Here is a 23,719-nt window from a genome sequence, read left to right as displayed (position 1 = left end):
GACTGAGGTACATGATAAGAAGCTATTTGGGAGACTTAGAAATTCTTGATGTTAGCAATTTTGATTTGATCCTTGGCATGGATTGCTTTTCACGGCATTATGCCAGAGTTGATCGTCGATGAAAGATTATTGACTTTGATCTACCTCGATAGCCGATTCAAATATATAGAGGAGTCAAGTCTATGGCTACGATTCCTATAATCTCAGTGATTAAAGTAGAGAAGCTAATGCGTGATGGATGTGAAGCTTACCTAGATTTTGTTACCTTAGATGAGGGAAGTAAGAGGACGTTGTTTGGGGCGCCGGTAGCATGAGATTTCTCAGATGTTTTCCTTGATGAATTACCAGGATTACCTCCTCGAAAAGGAGCATAGTTTACTATTGAGTTATTGCCTGGTATGTAGCCTATTTTTAGGCTCCATATCGAATGACACCTAATGAATTAAAAGAATTGAAGGCTCAGTTAGAAGAATTAATAGAGAAGGGTTCCATTCGACCTAGTTCCTCCCTGTGGGGCGCACCAGTATTATTTGTGAGGAAGAAAGATGGATCTTTAAGATTATGCATTGATTATCGCCAATTGAATCAGGTGAAAGTGAAGAACATGTACCCCTTACCTCGAGTGCATGACTTATTAGATCAGTTGCGAGGAGCTAAGGTATTCTTAAAAGATAGACTTAAGGTCAGATTACCATCAGGTACGAGTCAGAGATGATGATATTCAGAAAACTGCTTTCAGGACTCGCTATGGACATTACGAGTTCGTGGTGAAGCCATTTGGGTTGACGAATGCCCCAGCTTTTTTCATGGATTTGATGAATCAAGTTCTGCGTGAGTACCTAGATCAATCCATTATTGTCTTCATCGACGATATTCTAGTTCACTCACCTAATGTGGAGGAGCATAGAGAGTATCTTACTTTGGTACTATAGAGGCTTAGGGAAGAGCAACGCTATGCCAAGTTTAGTAAGTGTGAGTTTTATCTCACTTAGATTGGATTTCTAGGCCATGTGGTGTCTAGAGACGGTATTTCAGTGGATCCAGACAAGACTAAAGCAGTTATGGATTGGCCGAGGCCGATGACAATAACAAAGATACGTAGTTTTCTAGGTCTTGCAGGTTATTATAAGCGATTCATTGAGGGATTTGTTTGTTTATCTTCCCCTATGACTAAGATAACAAGGAAACGAGAGAAGTTGGAATGGAATGACGCATGTGAACGTGCTTTCCAAGAATTAAAGCGGAAGTTAACTATCGCACCAGTTTTAGCGATTCCAAGAAATGGAGAGAAATACTCCATTTACAGCGATGCATCCTATTCAGGTTTGGGTTGCGTATTGATGCAAGAGGGTCGAGTTAATGCTATGCTTCTAGATAATTGAAGAAACATGAGATGAATTACTCTACTCATGATTTAGAGTTGGCAGCGGTAGTATTTGCATTAAAGATATGGCGACACTATTTATATGGTAAGAAAGTTGAAATTTATACAGATCATAAGAGTTTACATTATCTTCTGTCCCAGAAAGAATTGAACATGAGGCAGAGACGTTGGGTCGGACTTCGATTGTGAGATTCTATACCATCTAGGAAAAGCCAATGTGGTATCCGATGTTTTGAGTCGATGAGGAGCTTCTATGGCTACGATGATGGTTTAATAATGAAAGTTATTGGAGCAACTGAGTGCTCTATAGTGATGAGTTGTGCTTATATGAGGGTGCAACCTGAGTTATTTGATTTAATCAAGGACCAGCAATCAAAAGATGAGAGTTGGCATGAATTTTAGCAAATATCGAGAAATTTTCTCCTTTGGGATATACAATACGGAGTGATGGTATCTCTTATTTCAAGAACGTATTTGCATACCCGATGATGGAAATCTTAAGCAAGAAATTTTGAATGAAGCGCACAAGAGTCGTTACACTATTCATCCAGGTGTTGCGAAAATGTACCACAACCTAAAGCGGTAGTATTGGTTTGTAGAATGAAATCCCTACTTAGAGATTTGGCAATTGTCTGTTAAAGTCTTAAAGTTCATTGGATTTAAGTGTAGTGTAGTGGAAGCACAAGTCTAGGAAAGTTCTAGCTAAGGAAAGACTTGGTATTTAAGTGTGTCTATTTGTGACCCACCACTCTTTCCTGCGAACTTACTTGGTGTATTATTCATATACAGACACTATTCCAATATACGATTACTATTCATAGTGAATAGTGGAAGCCTGATGGAAGCTAGTGCAAGAGAATTATTAGTCTGATGTGACATAGCCTAGCTGATGAGTTAGGATAGAACGATAAGTATTTTCAAGGATCATTTAGTATCTCAGAAATAAGATGTGCAGATCAGGGATCCACCGGATTGGGTTAAACGAGAGGCCGAAAATGTCCAAGTGATGGCGTGTGAGTTGCGTCAATTGATGAGGCAACAATGATGCAACAGAGACGGGATAAGGAACCCTAGCAGTGTGACGGTACTACTGGCTCAGTGTTCACAGTGACAGATCAGGATCTCGGGACCCACGTGTAGAGGGATGATGGAAGGCTTGCGATAAGGTACGGGAGACCTGTCGACCGAAGCATCATAGACTGCATGGGAGACGATCAGATGCTGAAGATCTGGGACAGCCCAGTAGGGTCTGTACCTTGTATAGAGTTTAAGTCCCAACGGTCTAAGATGTAAGGTGTGCCACTAATTGAGGTTGAAAGAGGCCGAAAGCCTAGCGAATCAACCTGAAAAGAGATGGATTGAATATGGATTGAGTGTCATATTTAAAGAATTGCATCGAGGTTCACGATTATCTTGAGAGTGGGTGACACGACGAACATTGCGAGACTCGAGGGATAGATTAACCTCAGTGTCTAGTATGACAATGCTAAGTGAGATAATGAGATAGTCATGCTTGCAATTGCCTCAAAGAAAGAGTTGGGTGTGTAATACCCTTAATGATTCATTATAAAATTATCAATTAAGAGAATAATTGTATATAAAAATTTCCATAATTGCCCTTGAATCAAAGGGAAGGCACATAATATATAGGATGCCCTAAGAAGGGCAAAACGGTAATTTCGAGTCCCGTCCCATAAAGGTTAATTAATTTTGTGGAGAAAATATTTATATACTGGAGAATTGGATTTTTTTTGGGAGAATTAATTCTTGTTTAAATGCATGGAAAAATGCAAGGATAATTACGAATTAAGATGGAAGCCAAGAAGGGTAGATTGGTGACACTTGGCAAGATCCCATGAAAAGGATTCAATTAAAAATATTGAAATAAGAAATTAGTTGGATTATGTGTAAATGGGACACTTGGCAAAGTCTTGTGAAGCAAGAGTGAGATTAAAAAGAAATTCAAAAAAAAAAAAAGGAAAATAGTCTCTCAAGCATTAAATGAGAGTCATCATGGTGTAAATTAAAGAAATTCTTTTTAAATTGAAAATTAGTCATGCATTTATGTGGGAAAATAGTGGATTAAAGTAAATGCAAATTAAAAGGGATTATGTCTTTCAAGAGTGATTTAAATTAAATAAAAAATAAACAGATATTAGTCTCCATTAAATGCTTGAAAATCTAGGGGATTTAAATTAAATGAGAAATGTTGGAAAATAGTCAATCTTGAAATTAGTCAATATTTCTTAATTTTGAAAATTAGGTAATTATGGGAATTGGAGCCTTGATCCAATGGTGGAAATTAAATCTTGTAAATTGATGCAATCCAATGGTTGGGATTTAAGCCTACCAATGGCATGGATTGCCACATAGGTAGGATAATTTCAAGAAGAAATATAATAGAAGGTGAGGATTTAACCTCCAAGGGAAATCAAGGGATGAGATTTAAAGATCCTAAGTCTCTTGGATTGTGTTTTTCTAGAGGGTAGAGATTGCTTCCTTTTAAATCAAAGGCTAGGATTGAGTTTATCAAAAGCACAAGGATTGTGCTTGTATTTGAGGGTTGAGATTGAGTCTCTCAAATCAAAGAAAATCAAGGGCCAAGATGGAATCTTGAGTTTTAGCATGGATTGAGTAGGAAATTTCTATAAATAGGGAGATGAGATTCTATTTCAAAGTTTTCCACATGTTAAGTGGTTGAAAGAAAGGAAGAAGAAGATTAGGAGAAGGAAGAAGAAAGGCAAGCAAGAGGTAAGCTTTAGCCTTATTTCCCTTTCATGTAGTAGTCTTTATTTTGTTTATGAGCTAAGGTTATGTTTCTTTTCTTCTAAAGTGGCTTGAACCAAAGAGAGTCTTGGTAAGTGAGGACTTGAAGTTTCAAGGAAATAGAGGTAAGGGATGACCCCAAGTGGTAGGGTTTGCTTGCATTTGTAATTTCTTTGTATGAGTTGCATGTAATGGTCGTATTTGCATGATTTGTGTTCTAGTGTACCTATAGCCATATGGAGGACTAGTGATGTGGGAGGGGTTAGTTGGTGCCTTAACCTATGGAGGTTATGAGGACATGGAAGACTACCCATTTATTGCATTGCATTTGCATTACATGTTTTTCTCATGTTGCATTTACTTATGCATAGCACCCTTACTGAGCAATGGCTTATAAGGTCCTTTGACCTCTTTGTAGGTGCGGAATCTTCTAAAGGAAAGAAAGTTTTGGAAGGTTGAAGGAAATGGAGCAAGAAAAGTGTGTGTGATGGTGTATGTTTTAACTTGTATATTGATGTATTTATTTAGTTGAATATGTATGTATGCTTAATGTGGATGTATGGAAGAAAACTTTGAGGTTTTGGATGTATTTTGGGTTGAAGGGCTATTCTGGAAATTTTGGTTTAAAAAGGAAAATTTTTTTTTTTTTTTTTTGTCACTGTCGGGCCGGGGCAAGGCAGGCACGGCCGCACGCGCGGGGCAGAAGGCCAGGCGGCCTGCGGGCGGCCAACGCCCGGCCTCCGTGCTGGGGGCACGGCTGGTGCTACCGCAACCCCTTATTTCTGTTTTTTTTAATTTTTATTTTATTTTATTATGCTATTGGAATTTCTGGAATAAAGGCATGAAAAAAAATATAATAATAAATAAATAAATGTGGGTTTGAGCCTCCAAAATATTTATTAAATTAATGTAAATGTTGAGGGATTTTGTGGAAAAATTCCTATATTTTAGAAAATAAATAATTGAGTATTTCCTTGAATTTGGAAAAATGGATGAGGAATCTTGATGTTTTGAAGTTCAAAAAAAAAAAAAAATTCTTCCTAAAGGTTGGAAATTCAAGGTATTTTTTTTAAATAAATGAAAGGAAAATCAATGGAGATTTGCTAAGAAAAATCTATTAAATTTTCCAAAGGAATATTAACCCAAATAATTTCTGAAGGATTTGGAAGTGAGAAAATGGGTTAATAATTGGGCCAAAATTTATTTTCTAATAATTAAGGCCTTATGCCATAATTTAAATAAAGCAAGGGTCATTTGCTTATTTTTGTTGTATCCTAGGAAATGTCATCCTTGGCTCTTCATTAAGAGTTAGAGAAGGGTGACGCTTCACCAAGGTTTCGGATTTTATTTCCGCGAGGTCTTTTTGATATTTTTCTCGGATCCTTGAGTAGAGTGAAGAGAGGGCGAAGCCTAGTTCCCACCTAGGGCGTTTCTCTTTGAAACATAGCCCGTCTCTTCATTTTTTCCTTAGTGAGTGAATAGTTAGTTGATTATTCACAAGTAACACCCATAAGTGGGAGAGGGGCTTTACAGTTTGGTATCAGAGCCTAGTTATCCATTTGAGGGCTTGATTGGCTATTTATGTGTGGACAATACGATTATGGTGGCTAATTTGGTGATTTATGGTTGGAGTTGTGAGTAGCATTCATGCATTATGTTTGGATTTTGGTTTTGTATATGATGCTAGTGGGTGACTTTCTTTTCCTTAGGCATGGGGAGATCAATGTCTTTTTGCTCTGTATGGCTGGTCAAGGACTACATTAGGCATTTGAAAGCCTAGTGGACCTTAGAGCTGCCTATGATGAGACCCAGGGAGTCAATCCAAAGGTACCTGAACAAGGTAGAAGATGTGATGGATCGGGTTCCAGGCACAACCTTGTCCAAAGAGCTACTTGAAGAAATAAAAATGAGTTTTGTGAAGGAGTTATTGCATGGCGGGTGGAGGAGGTACACTCGCAGGATCGCTTGTCGAGATTACGTATTGTAAAATTTTGCCCGATTCATTGAGATGCTCAGGGAGTCAGACATGTGGAGGTCTAGGCAGTGGAGTATCAGCTCGTGAGTCCTAATGAAGGAAGTGTAGCTAGTAATGATGATTCTGAGAGCTCGATGGAGGGTGACATGGGCGTGGACTCTCCCAATGACTCGTATGATGGCCCTATTAAGGAGGCAGAGACCCATGACGAGCCGTCGCCTTATGTTACTGGTTCTTCTAGCAGGAAGAGGATTGGAAGACCCAGCCGAGGAAACTATCGTGGTAGTTTCGAGGTCGATGGGCCTCGCATTTAAAGGTAGGACGTGAAGGTCGTGGGTAGGGCTAAGGCCCAGTAGGAAGACTGTAGCCTCTAAGGGTCAGGTCAGGATGTCTTTTGGGAAAGATTGTCTTGTTTTGCTTTAGTTAGAAGCCAAGTGTAGCTAGGGCAGATCCCATCTTTTGATATGTATGTAAATGGGAAAGCCTTTGTACTCCATGTTATGATAAATAAATAAGTCACGTTGGAAAATTTCACCTTGTATGGCATTGCTAAAAACTTGTGTTATGTATGTATGTGTGGTTATGGTGTAGTAGAAAATGAATGTTGCTTGTGCCATTGTGCAGATGAATCGTGAAGAGCGACTTAGCAGAAGGAGGGGCCAGGCCCAGTCATCATCTCGAGACATCCCGGAAGGAAGCGGCTTAGGGCTGCCAAGTGGCGACAGGTCATTTGAAAGGTTCGTTGAGATGATGATGAATTCAATGAATAGATCAGAAACCCTTACCATTAATTGGCTGAAGATGTATCGGGATTTACATCCACCAAGTTTTAAAGGTGACTCGGAGGTGGATCCAAGCCTGAAAGAATATTGGATGGAGCAAACAGAAAAGCTGTTGGAACACTTAGAGTGCCCTGAAGAGCATTGGGTAAGATGTGTAACGTTTATGTTAGAAGAAGAGGCAGTTATTTAGTGGAGGTCTATGTCGGGAGTCTTAAGGACCTGAAATACTGTTCAAGAAAATGGGGAGGTGCGGGTGGCACCTATTTCTTGGGAGCAGTTTAAGACTGCTTTTAATGATAAATACTTTCCTGAGTACTGGAGAGAAGTGAAAAAGCAAGAATTCTTGAAGTTGACTCAAACAGATGATATGTCCGTGGTATAGTATGAAGCTAAGTTTTCCAAGTTGATAAAATATGTGCCAATGTACACCACTGATGATCTTGAGAAAGCCCAGAAGTTTTTTCAAGGGCTTAGAAAAGAAGTTAAGCAAGTTCTGTATGCATGGAACATACGCACATTTGAGGATGCAGTCGAGAAGGCCATTACTGTTGAGAGGAACATGATGGCTCAAGGAGAATTGAAGCTTCATAGTGATTCGAAAAAGGAAGTAGAGAGCAAAGACAAATCAACAAACCCTCCAACAGTCCAATTCAAGAAGCCGGAAGGAGCAAAATTTAAAAGGGAAAGGTATTGCAAAAAGTGCAAGAAAAGACATGCCGGCAATAAGTGTGGGACCAAAGGCAAGGAAGCAGGCTGCTTTGTTTGTGGTGAAACTAGACATTTTACGAGAGACTATCTTTCGAGGAAAACATTAAAAATTAAGGAAGCGCCCAGAAAGGAGGTGACATGTTATGCTTGTAAACAGCGGGGACACTATTCATGGAACTGCCCCCAACGAGGCAAAACTGACCAAGGGAAGAAGCTAGAAGGAAAATCAAGTCCACTACCAGCTCGAGTGTTTCATTTGACAAAGGCGGAGGTGGAGATCGACCCGAGCGTGGTGGAAGGTACGCTCTTCATCCATACTACTCCTGTACATCCATTGGTAGACCCTGGTGCCACTCATTCATTCATAGCAAATGAGTCTACTAGGAGTTTGAACCTTAAATCCTCATCAATAGGGCATGGAGTTATGATTCAGTCTCCAATTGGGGAGACTATGGAGACTAATTTAATATTCCAAAATTGTGATGTGGATATTGAGGGTGAGAAATTTAAGATAGACCTGATACTTATGGAGATGCAGGACTTCGATGTCATCTTAAGTATGGATTTTCTTTCTCGTTATTGTGCTAGTATGGACTGTTTGGGAAAGACAGTGGAATTGGGATGTGCGGGTTGAAAGGTGGTGAAATTTAAGGGACCACAGTTTGGCAGGCAGTTAAAATTTGTGTCAACCTTGAGGGAGTGCAAATGGTTGGAAAAGGGAGCATATGGATTTATAGCTCATGTTATGGTAGATTATAAGTCAGAAAAGAAGCTGGAGGATGTAAAAGTAGTGAGGAAGTTCTTAGATGTTTTTCCAGAACACTTGTCAGAACTGCCTCTGGATTGAGAAGTGGAGTTTGCCATTGAACTGCTGCTGGGAACAAAACCAATTTCTATACCCACTTATCTCATGGCCCCGACAGAGTTGAGGGAGCTTAAAGTACAACTTCAAGATTTGGCGGATAAAGGATTGATTTGACCAAGTATCTCTCCATAGGGAGCTCCAGTTTTGTTTGTAAAGAAGAAGGGTGGCAGTTTGCGATTGTGTATAGATTTTCGAGCACTCAATAAAGTGACAGTGAAAAATAAGTACCCATTGCCCAGAATTGGAGAGTTATTTGATCAATTGAAAGGCGCCAGAATAATCTAACAAATTGACATGTGCTCAGGGTACTACCTACTGAAAGTTAGAAGTGAGGATATACCCAAGACGGCATTTCGATGTCGATATGGACACTTCAAATTTTTGGTGATGCCGTTTGGGTTAACTAATGCACCTGCAACTTTTATGGATCTTATGAATAGAGTGTTTAAACCATTTTTAAACCAATTTGTGATCGTCTTTATTGATGATATCTTGGTGTACTCAGCTAGTGAGGCGGAGCACCGTGAGCATTTGAGGATGGTGCTAGAAAAGTTACGTAACGAAAGGCTATATGCCAAATTTTCTAAATGTAGCTTCTGGCTGAGAGAAGTGGCGTTCCTTGGCCATGTAATTTTGGGTGACAGTGTATCAGTGGATCCATCTAAGATAGAGGCCATTAAGAACTGGCACCGACCGAGGTCAGTGTTCGAAGTGAGAAGTTTTCTAGGGTTAGTTGGATACTATTGACAATTTGTTGAAGGATTTTTAAAAATTGCTCTGCCAATGACATGTTTTACCCAAAAGAATGTGAAATTCATATGGGATGACAGGTGTGAGCAGAGTTTTGAGGATCTTAAGAAATGGTTGACCATAACGCCGATTTTGACCCTACCTGAAGGTTCTGGAGGATTTGTGGTCTATAGTGATGCTCTGGGTTCGGGATTAGGCTGTGTGTTGATGCAGCATGGTAAAGTGATCGCTTATAAGTCACGTTAATTACAACCTCATGAGAAGAATTACCCCGTCCATGATTTGGAACTAGCTGCAGTTATCCACGTCTTGAAGATTTGACGACATTATTTGTATGGTGAGAAATTTGAAATATATACTGATCAGAAAAGCTTGAAATATATCTTCTCCCAAAAAGAGCTGAACATGAGACAACATCAATGGATGGAGTTCTTGAAGGACTATGATTGCACCATCCATTATCATCCAAGGAAAGCGAATGTTGTGGCAGATGCCCTTAGTACTAAGGATCTTGCAGTCGCGGCCGGGATGATGATGCAGGAATGGCAACTGATAGAAGTGTTTAGTAGCCTAACGGTGGGTGTAGTGCCTGGGAAAGGAACGTCCATGGTGGCTAATCTACAAATTCAACCAGGTTGGTGGGAGGAGATACGTCAGGCTACCGGGAAGGATCAGAGGCTTCGCCAATGGGTGGATGAGAAGGGACTGCTAATGAAAATAGGTTTTGAGTATAGAGATGGAATCTTAAGGATGAATGGGTGAATTTATGTTCCCAACAATGAAGAATTAAGGCAAAGGATTCTAGACGAAGAGCATCGATCGAAGTACATTGTTCATCCAAGGGCAAACAAGATGTATAAGGACTTGAGAGAAGTTTATTGGTGACCTGGAATGAAGTGGAGTGTGGCTCAGTATGTAGCCAAGTGTCATGTATGCCAACGTATTAAGATTGAGCATCAGCGACCAGCGAGATTGTTGCAACTGTTAGAGATTCCAGAATGGAAATGGGAGCACATCTCTATGGATTTCATCATGGGATTGCCTAGGACATTCATCATGGTATTGCGTAGGACAGCCAGGAAGAAAGACTTGATATGGGTTGTGGTTGACAGGCTGACAAAGTTGGCTCATTTTATACCTGTTAGAACTGGTCAAGGTGCAGAAGAGCTGTCGCAGATTTATGTTCAAGAGATTGTGTAGCTACATGGGACACCAGTCAGCATTGTGTCTGATAGAGATTCAAAATTTTTTTGGAGATTTTGGACAGGTCTTTAAGAGGAGTTGGTAATGAGATTGAATTTTAGTACTACATATCACCCCCAGACAGACGGCCAGACAGAGCAGGTGAACCAGGTTTTGGAAGACATGTTGTGGGCATGTGTCCTAGAATTTAGAGGAAATTGGGACGAGTACCTACCATTGGTGGAGTTCTCTTATAATAACAGTTACCAGAGTAACATTGGCATGGCGCCATATGAAGCATTGTATGGCAGGCGATGCAGATCACCTTTGTGCTGGCTTGAGATGGGCGAAAGACAATTGGCCAAGACTGAACTTGTGCAGCAAGCCTCTAAGAAGATTGATGGGGCGAGAAGATGTATGGAGATTGCTCAAGATTGCCAGAAGTACTATGCAGATCACCGCTCTAGAGATTTGGAGTTTCAAGAAGGCGATAGAGTATTCCTTTGGATTTCACCGCAACGACCATCAATGAGAAATCAGAAGCAAGGGAAGCTTAGTCCGAGGTTTATGGGACTGTACAGGATCGTTGAGCGAGTGGGTCCTTTAACCTATCGATTGGCCTTGCCCAACGAATTAGCTGGATTTCATGACGTGTTCCATGTATCCCAATTGCAAAAGCACATACCGGATCCAAGAATGGAAGTTCCAGAGGAAGAGGTTGAGGTTCGTCAGAACTTAACCTATATTGAGAGACCAGTGAAAATCTTGGATCGCAAGGAGAAGGGGCTGAGGAGTAAGTCAATTCTGCTAGTTAAAGTTCAGTGGAACCATTACTGGGATTGGGAAGCAACGTGGGAGATAGAAGAAGATTTAAGGCGTCAATTTCTCGAATTATTTGTTGATGTAATGGAAGAGTAGCTTTAATGTATTGATCAATTTTATTAATGGAAATCAAATTTTGAGGATAAAATTCTTTTAAGGGGGGTGGAATGTAATACCCTTAATGAGTCATGATAAAATTGTCAATTAAGAGAATAATGGTATATGAAAATTTTCATTATTGCCCTTGAATCAAAGGGAAGGCACATAATATATAGGATGCCTTAAGAAGGGAAAAACGGTAATTTGGAGTCCCGTCCCATAAAGGTTAATTATTTTTGTGGAGAAAATATTTATATATTAGAGAATTGGATTTTTTTGGGGAGAATTAATTCTTGTTTAAATGCATGGATAATTAGGAATTAAGATCGAAGCCAAGAAGGGTAGATTAGTGACACTTGGCAAGATCCCATGAAAAGAATTCAATTAAAAATATTGGAATAAGAAATTAGTTGGATTATGTGTAAATGGGACACTTGGCAAAGTCTTGTGAAGCAAGAGTGAGATTAAAAAGAAATTCAAAAACAAAAGGAAAATAGTCTCTCAAGCATTAAATGAGAGTTATCATGGTGTGAATTAAAGAAATTCTTTTTTAAATTGAAAATTAGTCATGCATTTATGTGGGAAAATAGTGGATTAAAGTAAATGCAAATTAAAAGGGATTATGTCTTTCAAGAGTGATTTAAATTAAATCAAAAAGAAATAGATATTAGTCTCCATTAAATGCTTGAAAATCTAGGGGATTTAAATTAAATGAGAAATGTTGGAAAATAGTCAATCTTGAAATTAGTCAATATTTCTTAATTTTGAAAATTAGGTAATTATGAGAATTGGAGCCTTGATCCAATGGTGGAAATTAAATCTTGTAAATTGATGGAATCCAATGGTTGGGATTTAAGCCTACCAATGGCATGGATTGCCACATAGGTAGGATAATTTCAAGAAGAAATATAATGGAAGGTGAGGATTTAACCTCCAAGGGAAATCAAGGGATGAGATTTAAAGATCCTAAGTCTCTTGGATTGTGTTTTTCTAGAGGGTAGAGATTACTTCCTTTTAAATCAAAGGCTAGGATTGAGTTTATCAAAAGCACAAGGATTGTGCTTGTATTTGAGGGTTGAGATTGAGTCTCTCAAATCAAAGAAAATCAAGGGCCAAGATGGAATCTTGAGTTTTGGCATGGATTGAGTAGGAAATTTCTATAAATAGGGAGATGAGATTCTAGTTCAAATTTTTCCACATGTTAAGAGGTTGAAAGAAAGGAAGAAGAAGATTAGGAGAAGGAAGAAGAAAGGCAAGCGAGAGGTAAGCTTTAGCCTTATTTCCCTCTCATGTAGTAGTCTTTATTTTGTTTATGAGCTAAGGTTATGTTTCTTTTCTTCTAAGGTGGCTTGAACCAAAGAGAGTCTTGGCAAGTGAGGACTTGAAGTTTTAAGGAAATAGAGATAAGGGATGACCCCAAGGGGTAGGGTTTGCTTGCAATTGTAATTTCTTTGTATGAGTTGCATGTAATGGTCATATTTGCATGATTTGTGTTCTAGTGTACCTATGGCCATATAGAGGACTAGTGATGTGGGAGTGGTTGGTTGGTGCCTTAATCTATGGAGGTTATGAGGGCATGGAAGACTACCCATTTATTAAATTGCATTTGCATTACATGTTTTTCTCATGTTGCATTTACTTTTGCATAGCACCCTTACTGAGCAATGGCTCATAAGGTCCTTTGACCTCTTTGTAGGTGCGGAATCTTCTAAAGGAAAGAAAGTTTTGGAAGGTTGAAGGAAATGGAGCGAGAAAACTGTGTGTGAAAGTGTATGTTTTAACTGGTGTATTGATGTATTTATTTAGTTGAATATGTATGTATGCTTAATGTGGATGTATGGAGGAAAACTTTGAGGTTTTGGATGTATTTTGGGTTGAAGGGCTATTCTGGAAATTTTTGTTTCAGAAGGAAAAAAAAAAAGAAATTGTTTTTTGGTGGCGGTCAAGCTAGGGCGTGTCTAGGGCGCAACCACGTGTGCGGGGCAGGCGACCAGGCTGCCTGCACGTAGCCAGGCAGCCAGCGCGTGGCTTGCAAGCTGGGGGCGCAGCTAGTGTTGTCGGAACCCCTTGTTTCTATTTTTTTTTAATTTTTATTTTATTTTATTATTCTATTGGAATTTTTGGAATAAAGGCATGAAAAAAATTAATAATAAATAAATAAATGTGGGTTTGAGCCTCCAAAATATTTATTAAATTAATGTAAATGTTGAGGCATTTTGTGGAAAAATTCCTATATTTTAGAAAATAAATAATTGAGTATTTCCTTGAATTTGAAAAAATGGATGAGGAATCTTGATGTTTTGAAGTTCAAATAAAAAAAAATTCTTCCTAAAGATTGGAAATTCAAGGTATTTTTTTAGAATAAATGAAAGGAATATCAATGGAGATTTGCTAAGAAAAATCTATTAAATTTTCCAAAGGAATATTAACCCAAATATTTTCTAAAAGATTTGGAAGTGAGAAAATGGGTTAATAATTGGGCCAAAATTTATTTTCTAATAATTAAGGCCTTATGCCATAATTTAAATAAAGCAAGGGTGATTTGCTTATTTTTGTCGTATCCTAGGAAATGTCATCCTTGGCTCTTCATTAAGAGCTAGAGAAGGGTGACACTTCACCAAGGTTTCGGATTTTATTTTCGTGAGGTCTTTTCGACATTTGTCCCGGATCCTTGAGTGGAGCGAAGGGAGGGCGAAGTCTAGTTCCCACCTAGGGCGTTTCTCTTTGAAACATAGCCCATCTCTTCATTTTTGCCTTAGTGAGTGAATAGTTAGTTGATTATTCACAAGTAACACCCATAAGTGGGAGCGGGGCGTTACAAGGTGGCACAAAGGGAAAGCTGCCCGATGTATGAATTGGACATGGTAGATGCATACTCGTGAGCCGTTTTAAGTGCTATCTATGAGGTGATGAGATGATCAGTCGCAATAAGGGCCTGGGATGAATGTTCTTACAGAACGAGTTAGACTCGTGGCAGGGACAACGAATGATAGTTCTTGGAGGACTACGACAAGACCATGCAGTTTTCACCCGGGGCGTACCCGTGTAAGGGTCGATGCTTGGCGTAGGAGTAAGCCTACTATGTGATCGAGGTGATGATGACAGCTTGTGTGTTGGCTGATGGTAAGTGTAGTGCCTAGGAAGAACTAATTTAATGGTCGTGTGCCGATAATCAACTACATCTGAAGAACAAAAAACGAGAGTCAGCTCATTGGATTTTTGGTAAAAGAGATTTCAAGTAGTGGAACGTAGCTAGTCTAAAACCTTGACAATGAATTGTGAGATGCCAGTCTTGACTCAAGGTAAGAGTTCGGGTACCGAAAATGAAAGAGTTGATTGATAGGTTGTATCAACCCTAAAGGAATGATGAGGAGACCTAGTCAACAGAGGTTGTGACTACGTTTCAGTGTGCCAAATGGACCTGCGGAATCAGGTAAAGTTGTTGGTGGTTGACCTGACTAGGAGAACTTGAAAGCACCATGGCGAATGGTGGATTGAGGGCAATGGTTGTAAAGAAAATTGAGTCCTCGGAAGATGATTGGAACCAGATATCATGATTTGATTCAGGATCTTTGGAGATAAATTAGTTTGGGATTCTTAAGGAATTTCTTGAAAGAATAAATTGAGGATCTAAGGATTTGTGAGGAAACTTTAGAATTTTGAGGAAGAAATCTAGCGGGAATTGTAGTATCGTAAGTGACGTAGGTACCTACCTACTTTAGCTGGTAGTATAGTTATAAATTGTCATTTTGAAGATTGGCCAAATCTTTGGAGTGATTGAGAGAATTAAGTAATGGTAGATGTGCCAGGATAACGAGTTTCAATAGGGAAAGCTACAGACCTTAGATCGATTAGAAATCCGAGATTTTTCGATTTTGGAGAATGAAACTCTCATATGGTTAGACGATTAGTGTAGGTAGGCTGGTAGGCAAATTGGGAGATGTATAGCTGGACAATCATTAAAATGGTGTCAACAAGTTATGAAAATAAGGTGCCTATTGATATGAGGTATAGGCACTTGCAGTTAGTGAAAAGCCGTAAGAAAAATGGAAAATACAAAGATATATTCTCGGAAGATTGAACGGGATTATTTCTTAATGATGAAATTGCCAATGATAGCTTGAGGTTATTGGATGATTAGCTATGTGTGGCTTGATTGAGGACGTAAATTATCAGGCTTTGAAAGAGCTAATAATTAAGAGTTGATGTCTTTTACCTCGAAATTGATGAATTATAAAATAGCTGCAAGAGGCTGGGATATTTCTATGATTAATGTGCGATCAAGGTTAAGATAAGGGAATGAGGCATTCCAGAAATTGGCAATTTGAGTCATAATTTGACATTGCCTTATGATTTGACCAATTTACCATCTGCCTTGAAGTTGCGTTGGTAATTGTGTTTATTGATGATACATTGGTGTACTCCTCGAATAGGGAGACGCATGAGGAATATTGAGGATAATGCTAGGGAACATCACGATCGATGTTGAGATTGGTATTGGCTTGCTAGGTCATAAGCAAACTGTGACAGAAATGATGAGAGCATGAGGCTCTATGTCGGTGTAACACCCAGTGTCATTGGTGTTAGGAGAATGAGAAAGGAAGTGAGAAACTTCCAAAAATGTCCATTGCGAATTATTAATCCCGTTTATCTAACATCTAGTGTTGCTGGTGTTAGGAGAATGAGAAAGGAAGTGAGAAACTTCCAAAAATGCCCTCGAGAAGGTGATGGATCCTTGAGAATAAGGGTGCCCTATGAGAGGGGCATTTTGGCAATTTGGATAGTAAAGTCCAATAAAGGATAATTTGGTAAATTAGAAATAATTCCTAGGTGGAATTAAGTATGGAAGTAAATTAATTTTCCATTTATGTATTTATGTGGAGATAAATGGGATTAATAATTCACAAGGGGCATTTTAGTAATTTGGAATGAAATTCCATAAATGAATTAAATTATGGAAAATGGAGGAAAAATTGAGAATATTCAATTATGTGAGGAAATAATTGATTTTTCCTAAATTGGTGAATTAATGTGGTGATGCCACATGGATGGCTTGGATGGAAACTTGGAAGCCAAGGTTAGTGTCTAGAGATGACACTTGGCAAAGTCTTGTTCAAGTAAAATGGTGGGATTAAATAAATTCAAATGTTAATGGGAATTAGTCATTTATGTAATGATGGAGTGAGATTAAAAAAAAATCCAAATGAAAATGATAAATGGTCACCATTAATGGTTGGAAAATGTGGGATTTATTTAAAGGGAAAAGAAAGGGATTGTGTCTTTCATTTCTTGATGGGTGAAAATTGTCTCAATTTATTAAATGGTGAGAAATAGATAAATCCAATGGATGAGATTTATTCTTGGAAAAAGAATGGATCCAAGGATTGGGATTTAAAAAGAGGAAATGGCATGGCTTGTGTTTTCTCCAAGAGAGGAGATTGGTTTATTTGAAATGGATGGTTGAGATTTATTTTTCACAAAGCACTTGGATTGTGCTTTTAATTGAAGGTTGAGATTAATCAAGGAAGATCCAATGGTTAGGATTTGTTCTTGAAAAATTAGAAAGGTAATATAAATTGGCAAGTAAGAAGACTTGTCTCCCTTTGGCCATTTGAAGAAAGAAAGGAAGAAGAAAGGAAAGAATGGAGAAGAAGAAGAGAGGTAAGGTTTCTTTTGTATTGATTTATGCTATGTAATGGGAAGAAGAAAAGAAAGAAGAGTCTTCTTACTCCTTTATTTTCTAGTCTTCAAGAGAGTAAATAATGATCAAAAGATTTATTTTTTAAAGAGATTGGAAGCATGAAGGGTCTTGAAAGAAAGGAGGTTCTTGAAGCTTGAAAGAATGAAAAGAGGTAAGGGATAGCCCCATGGGGTGGCTAGCAAGGTTGTAAGTATGGTTCATGAATTTTATGAGTGCATTGGTATGTTGTTTGCGTTCAAGGACCTATGGCCATGAGGTTGTGTGGGGTAGGGTAGATTAAACCCTCAAACCAAGGTGGATGTGAGGATGTGGAAGCCCTAACTTTATTGCATTGCATGCATTGGCATCACATTTTATATTCATATTCATGCTTATTGTCATTGCACCCTTATTGAGCTTAATAGCTCATGAGATTTTTACCCTCGCATATAGGTTGTCAAGGCAAGGATGGGATAGCATGTGGATGCATGAGAATGAAGGTTCAAGACCATTAAATGGCTTATGGAAGCCTATTGTGTTATTTTTATTTATCTTTAATAAGCACCATGAGTGGTTGTAATGAGTATATATATATATATATATTTTTTTTTTTGTGTAAGCTTTTTATGGAGAAAAGTGGGTATTTTGATGTATTCATGGTGTGTATGAATTCTAAAAATTTTGGGTTAGAAAGCCCAAAAGAAAAAAAAGAAAAAAGAAGAAGGCAGCAGGTGTGCACGGCCAGTGACCAGCGCACCGCGGGGCCCTGGGCGCACTAGCAAGCCCCACTTGCCAATTTTTTAAAAATTTCAAAAAAAGAGGATTTTTGGGACATTTCTTGATGGATTTTGGGCCCCAGAGTAATTTTTTTAAAAAAAAGGGATTTTAGGTATTTTTGAAGAAAATGTCAAATTTTTTGAAAATTTAAATTATATGAGTTTTTCCTCGAAATTGGTGAAAATCAATGGATTGATTGGAATTTTGAATTATATGGAGCCTGGTGGAATTCTTGGATAGAGGAAGAATTAAAAATGATGATTTGGCAATCTTAATGGAAATTAATTAACCAAGTGTATTATGGTTAAAGCCCAAATCTGCTAGTGGATTCTGGGATTGAGGGAAGGGAAAGATGAAGCCTAGTTCCCACCTAGGGCGTTTCGCGTTGAAACATAATCCGCCCTTCAAAAATGGTCGGGCATGTGAGCAATTCTAATGATTGTTCTCGAGTGGCACCCGTTAGTGGGAGCAGGGCATCACAGTTGGTGAACGTGAAATCAAAGTTGATTGTCATAAGCATCATGAAGATCGAAAGTTTCGAAAAGTTAGATGTCCTGATAGATTTTGGGAGACGAGCCAAAAGTTTTGAATAAAGGTTAGCTCGAGCAAAAGTTGGTAACCTTAGTAAGTGTAACTCCGAAGGGATCAGGATCTGTGAGAAATGGAGATTTAGGCTGGTATTGAGAAAAGTATCAGAAGTGACGGGAGTCCGATCAATTACAACACTTGAAGACGGGATAAGGAGGCTCTAGAATGACGATAACACCATGGGTGTGTGGCCTGTAAACAGCGGATCTAAGCCTAGGGACCAGGGCAGAAGATTAGTAATGAGCTCATGATTACTAATGACCGAAGTAGCTGGCCTGGCATGCGGTGGGGGTGGGACCCCTGGGTCTGAGTTGCTTAATGAACTACAAAGGAGATAATCAGATGCCAAAGTTTAGGTAACACCGTGATTGTTATGTCTTGACTAGGATCCAAGTTCCAAGGGATCGGAGCATTGTGATAGGATCCCTATCTATCTATGAAAAGATTGAAAATTTTTGAGGTTGGCAAACTGTTGTTAGGGGTTCGTGAAGGGAACTCTTTGAAATAGTTGTGTCCATGATAGGACTCGTGAAGAGAGTCACATGACAATGATTTGCCGAATGTAGTAATAGCTTGTGACAGCTTAAAGGATCGGGTTGCGTGTTAGTGCAACATGACCGAATGATTGCGTGTGGATCATTCCAAGGCACAAAGAGAACTACCCTATGTATGACTTGGAGCTGGCAGCTGTGGTATGTGCTCTTGAGGTTATGGAGACATTACTAGAATGGTGGGACATTTTGATGTGCTCACAAACCATAATGAGTCTGACGTATGGGTTCTCGCAGAAAGAGCTAAACGAGAGGTAGCGACGATGGATGGAGTTCTTTGAGGACTATGACTGCACTACTTCGTATCACCTGGGGCATGGCAAAGAGGTGCTCGACGCATGACCTGGGTGGATAGATGTGAGTGTCAAATGTAGGAGGCTTGTTGGCCTACTGACTATGAGTGTACTGCCGAAGGGATTGTCTGTTTTTATGGCTAGCCTGGTTGTTTAGCTGGATCTAGTGAACGAGATACAAAATGCATGTGTAGTTGACAAGTGTACTTGTCTATGATTGATGATTATGGCCAGCCCAAGGGTTATGATTTTTAAGATGCGAGAGGGCATTCTTTAAAGTTTCGAGTTAGGATGTGTGTGTCTAAAATGTTAGATGATGTGTGGTTGTCTGAAAAGAGCCACAATAAGAAATTTTATAAATGACATGGTATGATTGTAGGCATTGGACGTGTAACGAATACAAACTATGGGGTTTGTTAAGAATTGAATCAATCTGGGATTGAGATGTTCAAGTAATAAGCATTATATTGTCTTAGATACTTAATCGGTCAGATGAAAATTTCGAAGATGAAATTTTTTTAAGGAAGGGTGAATGTAATACCCAAGAATTTCAAAGGTACTCAAGAGTAAATTATCTTAGGGCAAAAGTGAAATTTGCAGATAAATTGAGGTTATAGGGTAATTTCTTACTGTTATAAATAACTAAATTGATTGTAGGGAGTGCCCTGAAGCCAGGACGTCGAAGAAAAATGATGTGGCATTAACAAGCATCCGAGATAGGATTTATGGTATTGAAAGAAATCGAATAAGGAACGATTTACAGTACAGTTAAAATGCAGTTGCGATGTGGGCTGCAAAATTGAATTAGCGTATATGACTTTCAGGAAGTCAACGGAAGCTTGAAGGGGTTTTGGTTTTTCATGAGGAACAACCCTAGTGGTTTCAGGAAGAAACAAAACGGTTTATGGCCAAACAAAGATTCGAGCCTAAGTGCAGTTTTTCGAAATTGCCAGAGGGAGGTCGAAATGACATTTTTTTGGAATCTTCGGGGGTCAAGTGAAAGTTTTATGACTTGATGGTCTTGAAAGTAATTATGCAAAGTTGAGGGGCGTTGTGTAAAAGAGCTAAAAAGGTAAAAGCCAAAATTGGAGAGGCCAAAATGCAATAAAGGAAAAAGCTGGGCAATGGGAAATCGACCAGCATCTTGGCCTGTTGGCAACCACCGATTTCGGCCATGGGAAACCCACGGGGGTTGGATGGGGATGCCTTTTGGTGAAGGCTTGGCCGACAATAGCCACGAGAGTGGCTAGAATTTGAAGAAAAGACGACCAAAAATCTGGTCGCTTGGTCGAGCACCTGCAAGTGATGATTATGGTCAGGTGAGGTCGTTTCCAAGGTGATCTGAGAAAGGTAGATGCTCTAAGAGGCTTGGGTTAGCCTAGAAAGGGCATTTCAAGGCCCGAAATGGCCTATAAATAGGGGTCCATGGTAGTCGAATCTAATGAGATTTTTGGCTTCAAATCGACCAAGGTTTTGAATGAATTGAGAGGTGCCAATAAGGGACTTTTGTTCCCCATGAGGTGAAGAGCAAATCTGGAGATTTCGAAGAATTTTGGTTGAGGTTCGATGAGGTTTTGAGGCCTCGCCAGAAAAGGGTGGCAAACCGCCTAGCTGAAGCTTTGGTTGGCCAGTTGACGCCCTTTTGGTGCTTATTTCAAGCCTCAAGATGGGCCATTCTGATTGACTGGAAAAGGAGATCAAGATGGTGAAGGAACCCAACATCTCTGGTGTGCCGAAGCCGAAGAAGAAGGCTGGAGTATGGGCTTTACTCGCTGCATTCACACGCAGGTACGTGGCAGAGCATGTGGCAGTGCGTGCGGGCACGTCCTAGGCTAGAAAAATTGGGAAAAAAATCCCAATTCTAGAAAAAGGTTTTCTCGAGGGTTGTGCAAAAAGTTTTGGTGTTTGTCTTCCCGATTTCTCGATTTCCTCAACTACCAACCTCGTTTTTCATGCAAACGAAGCTTGGAGGTAAGTTCTGGAATTTTCTGCTGAAGTTCTTAGATTTGATGAATTTTTGTGGAAATAGATTTGAGAAAATAGTTATGCAGGTATTTATTTGGATTTTTAGAAGGGAAAATGAGAGAAAATAAAGAAAAATATTAAAATATTGAGGTATTGAGATATTTTATGAATGAATATGATTTATAGGATTGTTGTGCTCGAGAAATAGTGATATGTGCAACTTTTGAGGTTTGACATGAAAATCGAGGCCGAGCACGCAAATCGAGGATATGCGCATTTTTTGAGGTATTTCAAATTTCATGCTAAGGTGAATGGTTTTATCCCAAGAACTTATATGTACGATATTATTGCTTATTATACATGATATTTATTGAAGTCATGATCATTTTGTCATATTGCATGGAAAGTTGTGATTTTTGCATGGCACGATATTATTGGCATATTGATATTCGTGCATGGGATTGGGTTGTCGCCCTGATAGTGTAACCGTAATTCTCCAAGGGCAATTGATAGAACAACATTAGGATTATCCTGTCGAAGGTGTTAGGATTCTGCCTAGGGTTCCGTGCCGAGCTTGTGGGCCAAGGAAGTTACACTATGACATGTGATTGTTCATGTTATTGCATCATGCATTCATGTATATATTTTTGGACCCTTACTAGAAGTTTCATCTTCTAATTGGGTTATGCCCCTGGAACATTCAACGTTCCAGTTGAAACTTACAGTTTAAGCAAGGAGGTGATTGAGTGACGGCATGGGGTGACATGTCCGATGGATTCAGCAGGTGGTTCTGATAATTTGTCTATCCGGATATGTTCAGGAGTTGTGAAATCACAATGTATGGTTGAGGTATCATTTTATTGCACATGAGGTGTTTAGTTGTTGCCTCAGAAATCGAGTCTCCATGTATTAAGGCTGTAGAAGATATGATGTTAGATTATGGTACGAATTCTTATGTTATAAATAAAGTGAATTGAGTATGTACCATATGAGGTTTCGATTATTACTTTCGCATTTGTAATGATATGCTGGGGGTTTCTCTTTGAAATACGGTATTTGAGGTTTAAGAAATGTATTTAAGGAAGAGAATATGTACTTATATGTTGGGCCCCAGCATAGTGACATGCTCAGGAAAAGCGGGGTGTTACACATTCTCTCTCTCATTGATTTGCAAAATCTAATAGTCCGATCTTAGATCTAACCGCATTTTCACCATAAAAGCGACCCCAATCTACAAGAAGGTTAGTCTTTTAGTTTGATTAACTAATGTTTTTAGCATAAATCCATAAATATATATGTATATATGCGAGGTTGAGTTTTGGCTGAAAATATAAAGTTAGATCTAGAAAGATCTGGCTGTCAAATCTTATTGATTTTTTGATATGTTGGCCTATAGGGTAAGGGTGCCGAGGTGGCAGTGTGCAAACGTAGGAAATGATTTAGCTCATTTTTGGATATATTGAACCCTTGACTTGGGGCTTCTAATGGTAGAGTCTGATCGTTGGAAAATTTAGCCAATAGTGATCATTGAAGGTGTTTTTGATTCTAGCTGGAAGGCCCAACTCTTGGGCCTTATTTTAAAGAGGCCCAAGAAAATGGGCTTAGGCCCAAATGGCCTTAAAACCCATTTGGGTTTCCCTCTCTTCTTTTTACCCCTTCTTCTCCTTCTTTTCTTGCCGTCTCTCTCTCTCTCTCTCTCTCTCTCTCTCACTGATTTGCAAAATCTAATCGCCCGATCTTAGATCCAATTGCAGTTTCACTTGAAAGCGACCCTAACCTGTAAGAAGGTAAGTCTTTTAGTTTGATTGACTAATGTTTTTAGCGTAATCCGTAAAATATATGTATATATGCGGGGTTCGATTTTGGCCGAAAATATAAAGTTAGATCTAGAAAGATCTAGCTATCAGATCTTGTTGATTTTTAGATATGTTGGCCTATAGAGGTAAGGGTGCTGGGTGGCAGTCTTCGATTGCCGAAAATCGCTAGCCACGATGGCCGGAAACGGCATTTCAATCTTTCCAAAAATTTAAAAGTAGATCTATGAAAATCCAATCGCTAGATTTAACACATTTTTGGATATATTGAACCCCTTGACTTGGTGCTTCTAATGGTGGAGTCTGATCGTTAGAAAATATGCCCAGCGGTGATCATCAAATTTTTTTGATTATGGTTGGAAGGCCTAACCCTTGGGCCCTATTTTTAAGAGGCTTAAGAAAATGGGCTTAGGCCCATATGGCCTTAAAAATCATTTGGGCTTCCCTCTCTTCTTTTTCCCCCTTCTTCTCTCCCTTCTCCTTCTTTTTCTCTTCCATCCTCTGCCGTCACTCTCTCTCTCTCTCCCTCCCCCCATCTCTCTCTCTCTCTCTCTCTCTCACTGATTTGCAAAATCTAATCGTCTGATCTTAGGGTGCGTTTGATTGGAGAATGGAAAATGGGGTGGAATTTCAATTCCATGGAATTCCAATTCTCACCCCACCCCCTAGGAATTCCAATTCCTTGATTTCAAGGAAAATCTCCACTTTTTGAACTAAA

At 39.1% G+C, this 23,719-nt stretch overlaps 1 protein-coding gene across 1 annotated transcript; it reads left to right on the top strand.

Moving 5' to 3' along the window:
- The first annotated feature begins 6,259 nt into the window (after positions 1-6,259).
- LOC127804546 (uncharacterized) lies at positions 6,260-8,249 on the top strand. Its single transcript, XM_052341421.1, has 3 exons — positions 6,260-6,418; positions 6,750-7,052; positions 7,290-8,249. Exons 1-3 carry the CDS (start codon positions 6,260-6,262, stop codon positions 8,247-8,249), a joined length of 1,422 nt encoding a protein of 473 aa, XP_052197381.1.
- The last annotated feature ends 15,470 nt before the right edge of the window (positions 8,250-23,719 follow it).

This window comes from Diospyros lotus, chromosome 6 (genome assembly GCF_014633365.1).
Source record: "Diospyros lotus cultivar Yz01 chromosome 6, ASM1463336v1, whole genome shotgun sequence".
Taxonomy (NCBI): Eukaryota; Viridiplantae; Streptophyta; class Magnoliopsida; order Ericales; family Ebenaceae; genus Diospyros; species Diospyros lotus.
Note: the sequence above shows the minus strand (reverse complement) of the source record. Positions and strands in the feature narration are given on the sequence as shown.

Coding starts and splice junctions, on each gene's coding strand:
- LOC127804546 (XM_052341421.1), top strand. CDS start 6,260: ATGGAGGGTGACATGGGCGTGGACTCTCCCAATGACTCGTATGATGGC. Junction 6,419..6,749: donor ACTATCGTGGTAGTTTCGAG/GTCGATGGGCCT, acceptor GCCATTGTGCAG/ATGAATCGTGAAGAGCGACT. Junction 7,053..7,289: donor AGTGCCCTGAAGAGCATTGG/GTAAGATGTGTA, acceptor TCCGTGGTATAG/TATGAAGCTAAGTTTTCCAA.